We start from the raw sequence: 17,294 nt of genomic DNA on the forward strand, positions 1-17,294 counted from the left end.
TACCATAAATGATGGTAAATGAAACCAAACGATACCTGGAGTTAGATTACCCTGGGGGCCAGACGCCGTATATCGGCTAGCCACCAAGCACCGCACGCGCGCCCAAGCTTTCCCGGCCCACCCTCCCGCTGTCCCCCGAAGACCGACCCCGCCCCACTCTCCGCTGTAAACCCAAGATCTGCTAGCCATATCAGATCATAACAGGGTAGAGTTAGATGTGAAAAGGTTAGGTGTGACGGCTCCTTTTGTGTACGTAATACCCAGGTGAGTTGGTGTGTTACATCGGAGGGCGGTTACACCGGCTATTCAATACTGATAGAAAATCGTTTCCCGTATTGTTTTGAACGCTATTCCAGGTTGGAAAGAAACTTTTCAATACATTATGGCGTATTTTTTTGTTTGAAGTCAAAATACTTTCGTAAAAGTTCACTCAGTGCAATTGGTTGTTTGCTGCGTTGTTGTCGATGTATTTTATCAATATTGTGAATGTTAGAAATGAATCTTGTTTGACTGTGATTAGGAATTTACAGAAGATTACACAATATAACATTCGCTATCGTAAATACGCTGTACACACGGTAGCCGTAAGTGAAATGTATTTTTGTAAGTACTGTACATGTTGTACAAAGGTTTTATTAGATATTCAGATATACTATAAGATATTCAAAGAACTGAAAGGAGATACAATGTATGTATCAGGTAACAATGCACCTGGGACAAAAAAGATATGAACCAACTCTTTATAGATTTACCCTTCATATATATATATGTCATATTTTCAATCACATGTCACGTGTTGTATTGAATACTAGTACTTTTGTAATTTACAATGTGAGGTTCATTGCTTATGTCGTTCGATTGTTTCAGCGTTGAGATTTTCACCATAGATTTTGATAGAAAGTGAAATAATTGTGAACAAAATTTGAAGATCGATCAGGTAATGATTGTTTCAACTTAATCTTTTTTCGTACTATATATAAAGATGGTATTTCACCGGCCTGTGCCAAATTGCGCTTGAAATTGCGCAACCTTTGACCTTGCGCTCACACTGACGTGCGACGTACGGGTAACCTACGTGACCTCTACAAACAAAATGGCCGCGCCCGGAATGTCCCATTCTCAGTTTCGGCTCTAAATGAGATACAAAATAACATTATTGGAAACCGAAGTGTTGTTGCCTCTGAATTTAAAAACAGATGTACAATGATTAGGATTCACCGAAAAGAGATATACATTGATTGTGCCATTTTGATTATTTCTTTCTAAATTTTGGCGATTGACGCCGGTTTCCGCCACTTTGCAAATGCATTTGCAGTCCGGTGAGATACCCGATTTAGCTTTCAATGTTGATTTCTGTACACTTGATCAAGATACGTGTATTGTTATATCTATCTTTCTCGCGGTTGTAGAATAAATCTTGGCATCATTGACAAGGCTGTTGTTATGTCCTTTTTCTGCGTCCACGTCGATACCTTTCACAATTTTAGTAATTTCAATCGACGGCAACAATGTAAAATGCTGACTTTCAATTCAGATGTCATAATCGGTAGATCTTGATTCGACCCAAAAAGAATTATTTCTTATACAGTATTTCATAGTTCGACACTCTGTCACGTGTATCTAAGTCATCACGAAGGTTGTAAGAATAACTAGAGTAGAAGCACAAAACATTGTTACAGTAAACAAAGTCTTTTATTCTTGTTCTTTCATCCAGAGGCAGCGAGGTTAGTTGTCTCGTTTCAGAAAAAATGCTATTAGGTGGTCCTGTTTTAGAACACAGTGTAACAAACTGACATCATGATAATTTCTTTTTGAAGCAAAATGCTACATAAGCTGTGATGGCACCAAAATATATACCAAAAGAAGCAATAAACAGACAACAAAAATTGGGATGTTTCAGGAAGACGCCAACTCAAGACCTAGGAGTGCTTGCTCCAGTCGTAGTAGGTGTACTTAGGGGCGAACTCCTTCTGCCCCATGTCGTCTTTGTCTCCCTTCTTCTCGTCTTTGTCCTTGATCTTCATGGGACCCGCGATGGACACGGCGTAGTACGGGGGAGCTGTGGACATAAATAATCATTACCTTCGCCTAGAAGGATATGTTTTGGTCAGTGTTCATGTGTGTGTGTGTGTGTGTGTGTGTGTGTGTGTGTGTGTGTGTGTGTGTGTGTGTGTGTGTGTGTGTGTGTGTGTGTGTGTGCGTGTGTGTACATATAAGTATCACTGACTCGATCTGTTTCGCACTGCAGCTAGGTCTCGCTGCTTCAGTGTTAATAATGACAACGTTTGTCTCCCACCAGTCAGTATTGCTCTGAGGAAGGTGACAGACGGTCACCGCAACGTCGGCAGGTGATTATGTACCAGGTGCGTTGATGAAGTTTAGACATCCAGGTAATAAGATACGCCAAAAATAGGTACTCAACCAACTGGATAAACTTTTGAAACAGTCGTTTCAGACAGCATCCGCTATCTTTCCTCAGTGACTGATATATGTACCAGGTGTATATACAAAGAACATTTCCGAAGACAATATGTATGTAATTTGGGACGACTCACGTGGGACGCTTGGGTCAGTGGCTGCCGGCTCTTCTCCCGCTTGCGAGGGGAAAGAAGGGGGTAGCGGGTAATAGCTCCTGAGCGGGATGGCTCCGATTGTGACGGGAAGGTCCACTTCCAGATCCTTGTGGGGTCCGGGGATGTTCACGATGAACTGAGCAGGACACAAAGGAGTGTGTTTACCGCACATCGTAGGTCGTAGTACGACTCATGTCGTAGGATTTTCAAGCAGGATGTAACAGAACCAGAGTGACAGGAAGTTAGGAATACGAACATCGGACACTCATAGATAGGTTCGGTTTAAGGCCCCCAGAAGGTATATGCATATCAAAGATTGTACGATTTCCTGTCGTGAACTTCCTGTCATGTGCATGTTTGTTGCTTTATGGGAGCTGGTGGTGAAATGCAAAGACAGAATCAAGGAAAAATTCACAATAACGAATAAAACCAGAAATTCCCCCAAACACTCAATATTCCACGGAAGTATTAGTCTACTCTCCAAGCAGAGGAGCGGTTCCAACTGTTCTTTACGTGTTTCTAGGGGGTTTTGTCGGGCGTCACCAGACAACAACAAAAAACAAATGACAAAGTAGAAAGCCCGACAAAAACGCCTAAAAACACATTAAACAATTGCAACAGCCGGAACCACTCCTCTGCTTGGAGAGTAGTATAACTCCGATTTCTTGTGTAGGCTAGAATCTTTTCTCTGTACGTTTGTCGTACCTTCAGCTTGTAGACGATGTCGATGACGTTACAGTACCGTTGGGAGGAAGGTGGTATGGACGGGACCTGTATAGTGATGCATCCCAGGTCAGTCGACTCCTTTCCCTTGCAGCCCAGAGCTTTGATTTCACTCAGCGTCGACCGATCACTTCTCTTCATCTTCATTGGCTGGTCGGCAATGAAGGTCACTTTCTGAGGTCATAAAGTAGAATACGTTTAAGGCAGCATAACACAGCTGTATTTCGTCTATGGGGATTTCTATAGTTAAGGGCCACAAATTAACTGACATCGACGCGGGTAATATCAAAGTAGGGTCCACCAGAGACGCACGACAAACGGATATGTTCAAGTTGAGGATACAATCTACAAAGGGAATGAAAAATGGCTTTATATGATTTGGATGCCCTCTTTTAAATAAGGTCATGTGGAGATCCACTGAACTTCACAATTGCGTCTGTGCCCGTAGGGGTGAAGCCCTGCATGGCCGGGCCTGAAGGCACATATGTGTTCCGGTGGACTGCCTAGACCTCTCGGTGTTCTCACGATTAGCTTACGGCGTCTATTTCTTACCGGGTCACGGGTTGATTCTAACTCCGACTTAATAAAAAATCCTGAGGCCTGGTCGTGCCGCAAAATTACCCGGTAACTGCTGGATGTCCCGCGGGGCCACGTAAGGGTCACGTCCGAAATTAGCCTGGAAACCATACTACCGGGTGCTCCCCGATATCTCTACGGCGCTGGGAGTGATGCCCGCCCGCCCAGAGAGCTTAGCCCGCTCGGGGCGTGGGTTTACGGACTTGGATTAAATGGCAGCTAAAATAGACAGGCTGCAAAATTCTCTATGGCAGCTAAGAAGACAGGCTGACAGAAACGGATCAATAAAGCAGGCTGGACCCGGTAAAACACCCCTAAGCCGACCCCTAGAGACTGGGACCAGGCTAATTCGAAATGCAAAAAAAAAGTTAACTACCCAGCAGGGCCCATTTTCTAATTGTGACGGTAGCATAAGATGGTGCTTGGTCACCTGTCTGAGTTGGACAGTTGTCTCCCTGATGTCGGTGCTGCTCCCGTTCTTGAGAACACCGCTGAGCCGGATCATCTCGCCCGGGCAGTACGCGCCCCGATCCGTCTGGACGTGGACCTCGATCGGATCAGAAGCGAAGGGCCACACGCCAAGCGTCTTGGACTCTTCGGCACTTGCTGTTGTCTTTAATGAGAAGATTGTAGAGTCATTCAGTACAATGACAACGCCAATGACAATGACGTTCATTGCATATTCATGCCCAACAAGGGCTAAGTGCATTAGGTACCATAATTGAAGTAAAAAAAAGAGCATTGTCTTTTTTCTCTTCTCTTCTCTCTTCTTGAAAAATGTGTACATGTGAAAATTCAGGTTGCTCATTGTTTTGTATGTGATAAACTGCTATATTGTGATTGTATAGTTATGGAGGACGGCGGTTCCTTGTGGATCGAAGGCTTATTTGCATAATTTTACACGATACCATACGAGAAACTCTAGATGTTTTACGGAGATATGAGATCTTCGAACTCCTCTTTACCGATGCCTCCGGGTCCTCGTTCAGATCGTACATGTCCAGCACGGTGAAGTACTTTTTCAGGGTCTTGTTGAGCGCCGAGGGTCTGTCGATGGTGGCCTTGGCGTAGTAACGAACTCCTCCGTGGCAGCCCTCGAAAGATGTCGGCAGACCAGTGCTGGGGAGATCGTACTTGAAGGGAAAGGTATGTTTGCCTGCCTTCATGACAGGGTGGCCTCCGGACTGGCTCTCGCCTGGAAACATGAGACAGTACATCTATATCTGTATCTATATAGTCGGTATATTAATTATTAATATCGCCCTTCGATCGGCGTAACACACCAGCTACATGAACAAAGCTGTATGTACTGGCAAAGCCCCTAACCTGGGTACCATCTTTCGTATACGCGTAGCAAACACTGGCCCCATCTTTTTGCTTGCAAACAACGGATTAGCAAGAGGAGAGAGAGAGAGAGAGAGAGAGAGAGAGAGAGAGAGAGAGAGAGAGAGAGAGAGAGAGAGAGAGAGAGAGAGAGAGAGAGAGAGAGAGAGAGAGAGGGAGAGAGAGAGAGATATGTAATCATGAGTAAACTCTGTAAAAATGACAGGTAGAGAGACAGAACGTATCTTACCTGGTCCCCAGAGGGTCTCAGTGTTGTCGAAGTATAGTTGGTCGCCGGTGTACAATATGGATGAATTGCCGGTGTATATAGTCCACCAGCAATGTGCCTTTCCTTTCAGGGTGATGTTGACTCCTGTGTAGACAAACGGAGAATGAGATAAATCTATTCCAGTCATTCTGCCATGCCAGGCCTGTCGATGCTATATGTATATATGTCAAGCAACGACCCTGGCGTACCGATCTGTCATAGGTCCTTCTCGGTGCGTTAGCGCTTGGCAGCCGTCAACAGCCAATCACGTCGCCGCCTACGGTAAAGAGGCAATGTGATTGGTTGATAACTGTCTCCCTAACAACAGGAGGAGTCAGGCCTGAGGAGAGTAGTATCTGATTGGCTGACGGCTGGCAATCACTAACGCAGCGAAAGTGACGGAACGCAGGCCGGTACGCCAGGGCCGTAGCTCGAAATATTACAAGCGACAGGCATGAAATGAGAGGGTGTTTCAGGTAAACAAACAAATCAGCAAACCAAAACAATATAAACTGCAATATCTGAAAACGGATGTCGTGTCACAGTGAACACGACAGCCGGTTCGGAACTTCGCACCGCGGCCGACTTGCGAAAAACCTCATTTGATAAGCAAACAGTGATTAATCACCATGTTTACAAGCAACTGCAATACAAATCAATATTTGCTTTGTTTGCTTCTCGAAAGAACGTTTTTATGCGAGACGCAGTGCAAAGTCCGAACCGGCTGCCGTGCTCACTGTCACGTGATCGCGGCAAGAATCAAGAGCTGGAAGAATGACTTTTTCTAGTGGTTTGTTCAATATCATCAGAAGGGCGTAAACGGCTATGTTCATTGAATGATACCATCCTTGTTAGAAATAATAAGGACATTTTGTATTTTGGTGTCATAAACATTTTAAGACTTACCTCTCGCCTCCATATCCTCCTTAAGAGTCACGTCCACCTGTCCCCTGACGGTTTGCCCGGCTTGGAACACGTCCATGTCCTTCTCGAACGAGACGGCGAGAGACGTGACAGCAGACATGGCGACTTGTGGCGGTGACTGGGATCTGTATCGTTTTTCAAAAGAGAAAAATTAGGGTCTTATTTGTAGGTTTGGTATCTGTTTAGTTCCACCTGCTGCTATGAATTACATGTATTGACGTCTTATTCTTGGAAAAAAACTGTACTTGAGTGTGCCCCCGCAAATTCTTTAAAATGATGATTTATTTTGATGCCTTAGTGAATGAAAAAGGAATACACCAAACATCATCATGACGTTACATTGCTTGATATAGCTTTCTTCGACGAGTTCTTGCAACTTACATTTGGCTGGATTTTCTTCAATAGCGAATCGCGTTCGCCTTCACACAAAGAATGATGTGGGTCAAACTGAGCGCATCACCATTCATTGACCTCATGAGATTATTGACATATTAACAGATGCAGTACCTTTATGTTTGCAGAAGAGATTTATGTCGTTTGGCAAGGAAACTTTATTTTGCATAATTGTGTTGTTGCAAGCCGTTTACATGCCTGATCACGAGGCAAATATATAAATGGATCATTGTTTTTCTAGGTGAAATCACTGGGCCCTGAGATGGACGCGATTTCCAGCTCGCTCGAGCAAAACGTGTTTGCATTATTCACATTTTTGTGAGTGTGTGGGAGAATCTTCAGCAAGGCTTAGGCAGGACCATCCACTGATGATAAGAATCTATGGTAATCTTTCGGGTCAGTTGCCTCCATCTTTTATAAATATTTAAAGACGCACGGGCTTAAAAGATAGTATAGGGCATATTACGTATTGTTCCCCTTTGGTTTGGCGCTGAAACGGTTCCAACAGCGCCCCGGAACGCCCTTCCGAGCTCCTTCCATTCTGGCGATGGGCGTGGCTGCTTTCATAAGGTACACTCTTGTAAACCAATTCTCAAGACAATGAATGGGACATCCTCAAGATTACGATCAACAGTACAGGTGGTAAATAGTTGACTCGGGAAAGTATATTCAGTATATTCATCTACAGCCGGTCAGTCACAGCCAGTGGGTTCCAATCTGAGTAATGAGGCTGTTGTAGTGTATTTTAACATGCTCGATGTACCTTCGCAATCACAGCCATTTTACGCCCCTTCCGATGGAAGAATGCAGCTCGAACCAGGATGCTCTTCCCCGGATTCGAACCGGGGTCTCTCAGTTACCAATCAATTTAAACCAGGAGCTCAACTGTGAGGCTGATACCAGTTGAGCTACGGGGATATCACTTATCATATTACCCACCTTTTCGCTTGTAAAAACAGACGGTCTTCCCTGTACTATGTGTGGCTGGCTGTTGCGCACTGATACAGAAACACACGCCTTCCTGTTTATAAGACACCGGCGGGCACGCCCTACTGTAGCTGCATAGAGAAGACTCCATGGTAACGGAAGACCGCTCGATCGATGACGTCAGAGATCAAATTTGCATAGTGATTAACAGCTGTATCTTCTTAAGCAAATGTTTAAAATTGAAGATATCAACATTACCATAATTGTCTCGTGTTTGTTGTTGTTGTTGTTGTTGACACAATGGGAGGGTTGGGTGTGACTCAGTAAAAAAACGTGCTGTTCAGTTCTATTTCGCCACATCTACCTGGATTCTAAATTGTGTACACCATTTCCAAAGAACCAAGAGAAAAGACCTGGTCTAGACCTTTTTGATAGCCTAGAGAGCCTAAAGATCCCCAGGCACCAGCTGGAGTCTGATTCTACTCTCCTCTTTGTTTCACTGGTTCCCACACTTCTGCTGGGGATTTGAGCACATGACCTTTAGATTCTAACCCAACGACCCTAATCACAACTCTATGTTCGTTAACTTTACAGCAACGGAATAATTCAAAATCCTGTACCTCTCTGTGTCGACTGTCGACGCCATTTGTTAACAAGTGGCGCAACAAATGAACGCGAAGAGAAGAAGACAAGAAAACATTTAAAGATGCATTTGTCAATTGTCTTGCGTGCACAGATCCGGACAAGAGAACCAGAAGAACAATACAACATTTTGTACGAAATTGTTTATTACTGACTTTTTAACCTTGGCGCAAAATACATGGTTGTATGAAAAGTTTCTAATTAGTTATCTTGACCCAGTAAGCTATGTTTTTCAACACAAAGTAGCATTGATTCTATTGGCGCACCTTTACAAAGCACCTATATGCCGTTAAAATTAGTAATGTTTGAAGTTGATAGATATACAGTATATACATTTCCTTCAACCCAGAATACAGTTCAGGTCCATTGTAGGATCGCCGTAGTATAGTAGACGTATTCACTTATACATCTTTTTCTGCACCAGAAAAGTTCAAAATATCTTTGCAAACTGATAATAATTCACCATTAGACAGAAACATGATGCCGTAACGAAGAAAGATTGCCATTAAGATATGAACACAACAACATTTGTGTACCTCCTAATTTTGAGCTAAAACTATCAAAATACTATACTAACACTTCCGTTGTATAGAGGATAGCCATGTTTGCGCCATAAATACACACTACCATAACAACACAACTGTACAACATTTTGTGTACCTCCTAATTTAGAGCTAAAACTATCAAAATACTATACTAACACTTCCGTTGAACAGAATAGCCGTGTTTGCGCTATAAAAACTTCCATAAGTCACAAGACCACAACATCATTTTTGTGTGCCTCCTAATTTTAAGCTAAAACTATCAAAATACTATGCTAATACTTCCGTTGAATAGAGTAGTGACGTATTTGCGCCATAAATACACTGCCATAATAACACAACAACATTTTGTGTACCTCCTGATTTGAAGCTAAAACTATCAAAATACTATACTAACACTTCCGTTGAACAGAATAGCCGTGTTTGCGCTATAAAAACTTCCATAAGTCATAAGACCACAACATCATTTTTGTGTGCCTCCTAATTTGAAGCTTAAACTATCAATTCACCATGCTAATACTTCCGTTGAATCGGTTGAATAGAGTAGTGACGCATTTGCGCTGTAGACACAACCGAAAGAAACCACGGGTTCGCATTATCGACGGCAGAAGGTCAAAACTAGACCTAAGTAAGTCCATACCAGACTAACCGCGCCGGCTACTGGGAGAATATTCCAGGGAAGTTTGGCCACCATAAGGTTTCACTTGCAGGTACACTGACTTTCCTTGCCAATTATTCCTTTCTTGCCAAATTCAAGAAACCTAGCCTTCACCAGGCCCTCCTACGGGCGTATAGATCATAGAATTTAGAAAAAGGAATGATTAGCCAGTAGACTGAGTAGAGTCAGTCCACGGTAAAGATCACATTTCGCCCGCAACGGAGCCTTCCGCTGGCAAATATTATTCCTAAAGCCGGCGTAGTTAGTCTGGTAGAGACTACCCTTTACCCCCGTAGGAAGGCCTGGTGGAGGCTAGACTGAAGGGTGCTTGCTCCAGTCGTAGAACGTGTACTTGGGGGCGAACTCCTTCTGCCCCATGTCGTACTTGTCGTCTTTCTCCTCGTCGTCTTTGATCTTCACGGGACCCGTACTGGACACGGCGTAGTACGGGGGAGCTTTGGACAAGATAGAAGAAGAACTTTATTGCACGACAATTGTACATGATACGACATATAGCAACAACTATCAAAACATAATACATAATAGTGGCATAGAATAAAACTGTTGTCAGGCAAGATCATCAAACTCATCCCCCGAAGTGTCCTTCATGAGGCGGTTTACCGGGCATGCAATACAAACAAAGCAAAGTTGCAACTTATGGAAGTGGCAAAAGTTGAAGCGCTAAGGTTCCCACACGGAGACATTATGTAGTAACCGCATAATTTCGAAACACGCATGCGCAAAGCACCTGAGGTGAAGCACCAGAGAGATACACAAGAAGCACCCATCAAAAGACAGTAACGTGTGACCACGTCTAGCGGAGAAATGGACAATAAGCACAACAACAACAACAACAACAACTAGAGTTCCAAGACCTCATACCTTCGCCAAATGATTTTAACCTTTTTGACTGACGTATCAGGAGTGTTTCCCATCAATTATAAATCATACCAGTTGATCTTCACCCAAAAAACAAAAGTATGAGCTTAACAAAGAAGGTTATGCTAACAAAGTAACATTTAACATGAATTATGCAAATGAGGTCCTTATTAGCATAATTTGATTCAACGATGTTCACATTCACATAACTTCCAAATGACACAAGTATGAAATTGGTTTCTCATTAACTATGCAAATTAGGCCTACATGTGCATATTTTTTATCTATCAAAATTCCTCAGTAACAAATGTCACATATTTCAATAGTCATATCATGGAACATAGCGGGTTTTTAAGATTGTCTCATTAATTATGCAAATTAGAATCTGATTTGCATAATTATCGTCCAATCAGACAAAGCATCACGTAACTTATCTACATACCAAAAATCATTAACATCCATTTAGCCCATCTTGAGTTATAGTATTTTCTCATTAATTATGCAAATGAGGTCTTCATTTGCATAATTGATATCTATTAATATTTCTCTCTTCTTCAGTTACATATGTCACATGTTTGAGAGTCCTACCATGGAATTTGGCGGCTGTATAAACTTTCCTCATTAATTATGCAAATTAGATAATGATTTACATAATAAGTATCTAATCATGTACGTCATCACTCAAGCTATCTACTTACCAAAATTCATGACCATCCATCAAGCCCTTCTTGAGTTATTCCCTTTCAAAGTCTGAACCAAAACCTGCTCCTGCAGTTCCAAAAAAGCCGCTAGGGGGCCCAAACCCGTACCACTCACTCTCTGCCCATAGAGCTATCTACCACTCAAAAATCAGTTTCATAGCATGTCCAGAACACAAGATATCAGAACAGGAATTTGCTCTGCAGTACCGTAACAAGCCGCTAGGGGACCCAAAATCTAATCATTTCCTAGTCTCATCAAGACCTACCTACCTACCAAATATCAAGACAATCCACCCAAGCCTTCTCGAGTTATGCTGTACGTTACAAACATACACACAAACGCTACCCTCTGCATAACCTTCTCGGCGAAGGTAACAACAGACATCACAATACAGAACCATATATTACTTACGAGGTGCACTCGGGTCGGTGGCTGCTGGGTACGTCCACTGAGCGAAGCCGAGATCCGGGTACAAGGAATCCTGGGAAGGTGGTGGCGGATTCTCCACCGGATGTAGGGGGAACGAAGGGGCTTGTGGGTAATAGCTCCTGAGCGGGATGGAGCCGATGGTGATGGGAAGGTCCACCTCCAGGTCCGTGTGGGGTCCGGGGATGTTCACGATGAACTGGGGAGACAAAAAAGGGGAGAACGTCACGTTAAGAAAAAAACAAACAAAAACAGGCAGACACGAGAACGAAGTTCCTAGCTTTTTGCAAAAGCAATTTGCGTGTACCAGACTGATGAAACGGTAGCAGTGCCAGACGAGTTCGTAACAAAAGTGAACATCATTTCATACATTAATATTTTCATTCAAAATATATAGAGAGATAGATAGATAGATAGATAGATAGATAGCGTCTTAGTGAAACTACTGCATCTTTGAAACCTCATTTTCTACTGTAAAGCACGAATTGTCCGTAATTGCTTTATTTTCGTGATGACCTGTCCATCGCGACATTGACCTAAACAGAAACCTAAATTTATGGCACTTCGAATATGCGTTTCAACCCACAAAGTTGAAGCACCAAAAAAAAACTTTTCATCTTTCTGTTGCGAAATTAAACAAAAATAACAGAGTCCACGGTATACCTTCAGCTTGTAGACCACGTCGATGACGTTACAGTAGCGCTGAGACGAAGGCGGGATGGACGGGACCTGTATGGAGATGCCGCTCAGGTCAGCCGCGTCCTTACTCTTGCAGCCGTACGCTTTGATCTCACTCAGCGTAGACCGGTTGTTCCTTTTGCTTTTGTGTGGGCTGGTTGCGATGAAGGTCACTCTCTGTGGTTATAGAAAACAATCTTTTTCAAACAGGAAATCTAAGATCTCATACCTCCGCGAAATATTTGTGTGTGTGTGTTCCATACTCATTTTCACATGCTTGGCACGTCAGGAACACTGACAGGAAAGGAAAGGAAAGTGATCTCGAACCAATGAACTCAATGAACAGATAAGCTAATCTTCCACTGGTCATGACAGAGAAGACAGACGCTATGTAAAGTATTTACAGGTTCATTACACCGGGGAAATTCCCCTAGCTCTTTTCGACAAGCACAATGAAGAGTGGACCACGGCTTAACGTCCCGTCCTAAGGACTGCGACCCTTTCCGGTAGCGTGCATGTCGGGTGAGCGACACGGCCGGGATCGAACCCGGGGCTTCTAGTTCCAGAGGCAAGATCACTAACCACTGGACTGCCTTGGCTACGTACGTAGGAAATAAGGTCAAATGTCCCAGAAATGTCCCAGAATGGGTTATCAAAGGCCATCTCGATCCCTGTCTTTATTTCCCTGTGATAGGTATGTCTGCTGCCTTATGGAGGCCAATAGGAAAATGCATAGACAGAATCAGAGCAAAGTTCACAATAATGAATATAACAAGAAATCCACTCAACATTTCACGGAGGTATGATGATCTTTGCTTTCTTGTTTCAATTGACATTAGCTCTCGGGCATGGATCTGTAAATAAAGCTATTGATCGATACATTTCATAAAGAAGTGCGCAGATTTTTAGTTAAGAAAAATACGCACCTGTCGGATCTGGACAGTCGTCTCCTTGATGTCGGTGCCGCTCCCGTTCTTGATGGTCCCGCTGAGCCGGATGGTCTCTCCAGGGCAGTACGCACCTCGATCCGTCTGAACGTGAACTTCGATGGGGTCAGAAGCGAAGGGCCACACGCCAAGCTTCTTGGACTCTTCGGCAGTTTGAATTGTCTTGGAAAGAGATTTTGTGCAAGAACTTCGGTTAGAACTTAATAGAAGCTAGCCTGGGTGCCTCCGTAGTACCCACTGGCTCAATATTTTTGCTTGCTAACCACCATAGTTAGCAAGCGAAGCGATTGAGCCAGTGTTAGCGAAGAGAAGAAATTTGTCTTACTGGACTGCCGGGTACAGAAGGGGAGACCTCTCGGTGTTTGCATGGTTAGCTCATGGTGCCTATTTGTTACTGGGGCCCGCGTTGATTATAACTCCGCGTTAAAAACTTCCATGGCCCCGGCCGTGCCCCACAATAGCCCGGTAGCCACATGGTGGGCCACGCAGGGGTACTTTATAACTCCCGAAAGTGCAAAACAACAGCCCGACAGGGCCCCTTTTTCCAATTGTTACCTAAGCATTATCAGGAGTCATTCATTTACCGTCGCTTCCGGATCCTCGTTCAGATCGTACATGTCCAGCACGGTGAATAGCTTCTTTGCCGTCTTGTCGAACTTCCACGGCCTGTCGATGACGGCCTTGGCCCGGTACCGCACGTAGCCGTACCAGCCCTCGATCGAGGTGGGCAGCCCCGCGCTCGGGAGCTGGTACTGGAACGGGAAGTTGTGCTTCCCTGCCGGCAGCACGGGGTCGTCTCCAGACTTGCTCTTATCTACAAACGGGAGGTAGAAAATAACTTTTCTCAAAACAGAGGTTTCGATCGGTGGACAAGTAGGGGCCGGGCTTTTACGCAGCGTTAAAAATCCCGGCCACTACTAGCCCCAGATCGAAACCTCTGCTTGGAGAATAGAAAACAATATGTCTGCCTCGATTTAACCTGTCTAAAGTTGCTGTCACACATTCAGGACCTTCCGGTGACTGTACTCCCGACCTAGTGCTACCCAATCAAGGTCTGGAACCCACGTTATTATATAGGCTAGTTCCAGTTCGCTCCTCTGATCGCATCCAAGCCTAAAATGACTTTCCAGACTTTGAAGAACGTGTTTTACTTACCTGAGCCCCAGAGTGTCATCGTGTTGTCGAAGTAAGTTTCCCTGCCGGAGTAATAGATGGTTGTTTTGCCGGTGTGGACCGTCCAATGAACCTTCGCAGAGCCCTTCAGAGTCAGGTTGATGCCTAAGGATAGCAATGTTGAAAAACATGTTTAATGTTGAAAAACATGTTTTCAAGTTCAACAAGGTTACGACTGATAAATATTGTTTTCTCATGACAGGCCAGTCGCTTGTATACGTCAAGCAACGGCCCTGGGCTCTCCGGCTCTTCCCTCTGTGTTAGTGCTGGCCAGCCATCAGCCAATCAGATACACTGCCCTCTCCTGTTCTTGTTGGATAGGAAGTTACCAGCCAATCGCAGTGCCTGTTCACCGCAGGCGGCGACGTGATTGGCTAGTGGCCGCTGACCAACGCTTACGCAGTGAGAAGGACGGATCGCAGGCTGGTACGCCAGGGTCGTTGTTGACAGATATACAAGAGGCTGGCCTGGCCATGGCCTGAGAAAATGGGTCATGTCCAACAATCACAATACACTCTCAAGTCAATGCAAATCTACAATTCTGTTCAAATTGAAGCTACCAGAAGGAAACCAGACACCATTAAGGAATCGTTTTAAGCAGACGATACTTTTCTGATGGAGAATATTACATGTAGCTTCCTTATTTTTTTCAACCCCATGATACTGTGAATGCAGAAATAGTCGAGGGGATTTAATTTCGCGGTAGGGAGAAAATGGGGTTTTCGCGGTAGTTTTGAGTTCGCGTTTGAAACAATAGTAGCGCTAAAGTCACACAATGAAACGGCTTTAAGTTCACGATAAAGGGTTCACCGCGAAAGCCGCGAACATAAAACCACCGCGAACATTTCTGTATTTACATTTTACAGTAGTCTACCTGGCGACTTCAATCTAAGACTCACCTCTCATCTTCATGTCCTCCTTAAGATCCACCTCCACCTGCCCCCTGACGACTTGTCCAGCTTGGAAGACGTCCATGTTCTTCTCGAAGGAGACGTTGAGAGAGTTGAGAGCCGGCATGGTGACTTGTAGTGGGGAACGTTCCGGGTAGACAAAAAATCTTCTGTAAGCAGTATAGAATATTGGTCGGCTAATCATAATAATAACTTTATTGCACAACAATTGTACAAGGTACAAAATATGGCATCTACGGTTCTATAAGGCTAATCTATCTGATACAACGTCTAGACATTCTTTGACGCCCATGCATACATGCTGGGCCAAGCAAACCAGTCGCACGAATATTACTCTTTCTACCCCTCCTATACTACTGGTACCCCGGCACGCTTCATTCACCCAGACAAACCAAACATACTAGTGGCTTGTATTGTAATGGTGAACGTTCCGGGCAGACCAAAAATCTGTCTGCAAGCAGCATAGAATATTGGTCGGGCCATCATATGAAGACATCTCAATGGGTCTCGCCAATTTGATTTTAACTTCCTTGGTCACGCAAACAATCCTCGCGAATGTTACACTTGTTACTCCTTACTTATATCTCCGTCACGCTTCACGCTCTCAGACAAACCAAACATACGTGTAGTCGATACACGGGTTTAGGTGAACACAACCGGAGAAAAACAACCGGTAGGAGTAAAGATAGCCTCCAATCTAGCCATGGTGCTTCTCGGGGCGTCTTCTACCTTGTCGTTAAGAACAGTGTTTGTAACTGCGTCTTTTACCCTGGAGTACTGTATTATGATATACTTAACGCTACACTGAGGACGGTATTACAAAGAAAGGGACGCTCTCTGAGACGCCATGGCTAAGAAGCCAAGAACACAAAGATAGGGAAAGACAACGATAACAGTATATACCTCTCTGAGCCTACCTGAAATGCTAAAAAACACCGAACGTGTCACAAGACAGTCTAGGGTCTGGAATGACAATATTTTGCCACGCCCCACGCAAGGCGGTAATTCACCTGTCGAACGACAGACACAAAAGCTTTTCATGTCACTAGGTCAGGGGTCAGAGTTCGCAAATGACAGCGCTGGAGATATTTTGTTGTTGTTCAACAGCTTTAGAATACTCTCACAGTATTAGCCTTTATTTGAAACTAGAATGTTCACGCCGGTTTCCTGTTTCTGACATTGCGTGCAGGTCCGTAAATATTGTATTTGTATGGAAAGGTATGTAATTTCATGTTAGACAAGGCAACAACTACGCCAGGACGAAGCACGAACCATGAAACGTTTGCATACATTCTCTGTGTAACAGAAACCGAAGGCGTCCACACGTAATGAATTGTAAATGAAACTATTTGATATGGCCTGTGCCAACCCTTCCCTTAGTAAAGCATTCACACCAGTTTGTATCTTAAGGATAGACATCCCAGTACAATCTACGGCCATTCTCCAGACAAAATGCAATCCATGAGACAAGATAACGATGCTGAGACCTACCTTGTGATGCCGTGTACACGATGTAGTACGATACGATTGTCATCTGCTCAATGGGGGTCCCTTGATTTGGCCTAGGAACTATTTGATATGGCCAAGCCTAAGCCTAACCTTCCCGTAGTATTTAAGCATTCATTCAGTTCGTTTAACTAAACTAAGGAAGGCGTATAGCAGTAAAGGTACGGCCATTCTCCAGACAAAATGCAATCCCTGGGACAAGCTAACGATCCTAAAACCTACCTTGTGATGCTCAGTTCACACGGTGCCTTCTCTGTTCTGTCTGAAGAGTACTGCCGTAAACGTGGCCGTGCGGGGAAGACGTTTATTCAGACCACACCCTACGTACACTTCGATGACAGTTCGACCGCTAGGTCGATAAAGGTTAGAGGTCAAATTCACAGTATGCAAAAACAAAATGTATTCTGTGACAGGTGTATTTCAATACTGGGGCCTGGGCGAACGATATGTTTGGAACGGAAGGCCAAATAAGGTGCAGAGGTTCTTAATTGCTTAAAAGTTATTAGGGAATTAAGCTCTGTTT

General features: G+C 44.1%; 2 protein-coding genes across 7 annotated transcripts; both read right to left on the reverse strand.

The window, feature by feature from the left end:
* Positions 1–596: 596 nt before the first annotated feature.
* On the reverse strand, positions 597–7,779 carry LOC136445888 (arrestin domain-containing protein 3-like). The gene is made up of 8 exons (XM_066444111.1): positions 7,720–7,779; positions 6,370–6,512; positions 5,446–5,568; positions 4,838–5,067; positions 4,303–4,485; positions 3,279–3,470; positions 2,556–2,709; positions 597–2,059 (listed from the first exon to the last, which is right to left on the reverse strand). The coding sequence occupies exons 2-8, from the start codon at positions 6,485–6,487 to the stop codon at positions 1,920–1,922; spliced, it is 1,140 nt and encodes a 379-aa protein (XP_066300208.1). The 5' UTR covers positions 6,488–6,512; positions 7,720–7,779; the 3' UTR covers positions 597–1,919.
* A 989-nt stretch (positions 7,780–8,768) lies between these two features.
* LOC136445887 (arrestin domain-containing protein 17-like) lies at positions 8,769–17,112 on the reverse strand. 6 transcript variants are annotated; one of them, XM_066444108.1, is made up of 8 exons: positions 16,994–17,112; positions 15,254–15,414; positions 14,337–14,459; positions 13,766–13,995; positions 13,161–13,343; positions 12,220–12,411; positions 11,542–11,755; positions 8,769–10,004 (listed from the first exon to the last, which is right to left on the reverse strand). In XM_066444108.1, the coding sequence occupies exons 2-8, from the start codon at positions 15,369–15,371 to the stop codon at positions 9,862–9,864; spliced, it is 1,203 nt and encodes a 400-aa protein (XP_066300205.1). In that variant the 5' UTR covers positions 15,372–15,414; positions 16,994–17,112; the 3' UTR covers positions 8,769–9,861. The 6 variants fall into 6 exon arrangements, with proteins under 6 accessions (XP_066300205.1, XP_066300202.1, XP_066300204.1 ...); XM_066444105.1 differs by lacking the exon at positions 16,994–17,112 and adding an exon at positions 16,183–16,310; XM_066444107.1 differs by lacking the exon at positions 16,994–17,112 and adding an exon at positions 16,169–16,299.
* Between the last annotated feature and the right edge of the window lie 182 nt (positions 17,113–17,294).

Source organism: Branchiostoma lanceolatum, chromosome 12 (assembly GCF_035083965.1).
Source record: "Branchiostoma lanceolatum isolate klBraLanc5 chromosome 12, klBraLanc5.hap2, whole genome shotgun sequence".
Lineage (NCBI taxonomy): Eukaryota > Metazoa > Chordata > Leptocardii > Amphioxiformes > Branchiostomatidae > Branchiostoma > Branchiostoma lanceolatum.

Coding starts and splice junctions, on each gene's coding strand:
- LOC136445888 (XM_066444111.1), bottom strand. CDS start 6,487: ATGTCTGCTGTCACGTCTCTCGCCGTCTCGTTCGAGAAGGACATGGAC. Junction 3,471..4,302: donor CAACTGTCCAACTCAGACAG/GTGACCAAGCAC, acceptor TTATGACCTCAG/AAAGTGACCTTCATTGCCGA. Junction 2,060..2,555: donor CACTGACCCAAGCGTCCCAC/GTGAGTCGTCCC, acceptor TTATGTCCACAG/CTCCCCCGTACTACGCCGTG.
- LOC136445887 (XM_066444108.1), bottom strand. CDS start 15,371: ATGCCGGCTCTCAACTCTCTCAACGTCTCCTTCGAGAAGAACATGGAC. Junction 13,996..14,336: donor GATGACACTCTGGGGCTCAG/GTAAGTAAAACA, acceptor TCCCGTTTGTAG/ATAAGAGCAAGTCTGGAGAC. Junction 10,005..11,541: donor CACCGACCCGAGTGCACCTC/GTAAGTAATATA, acceptor TCTTGTCCAAAG/CTCCCCCGTACTACGCCGTG.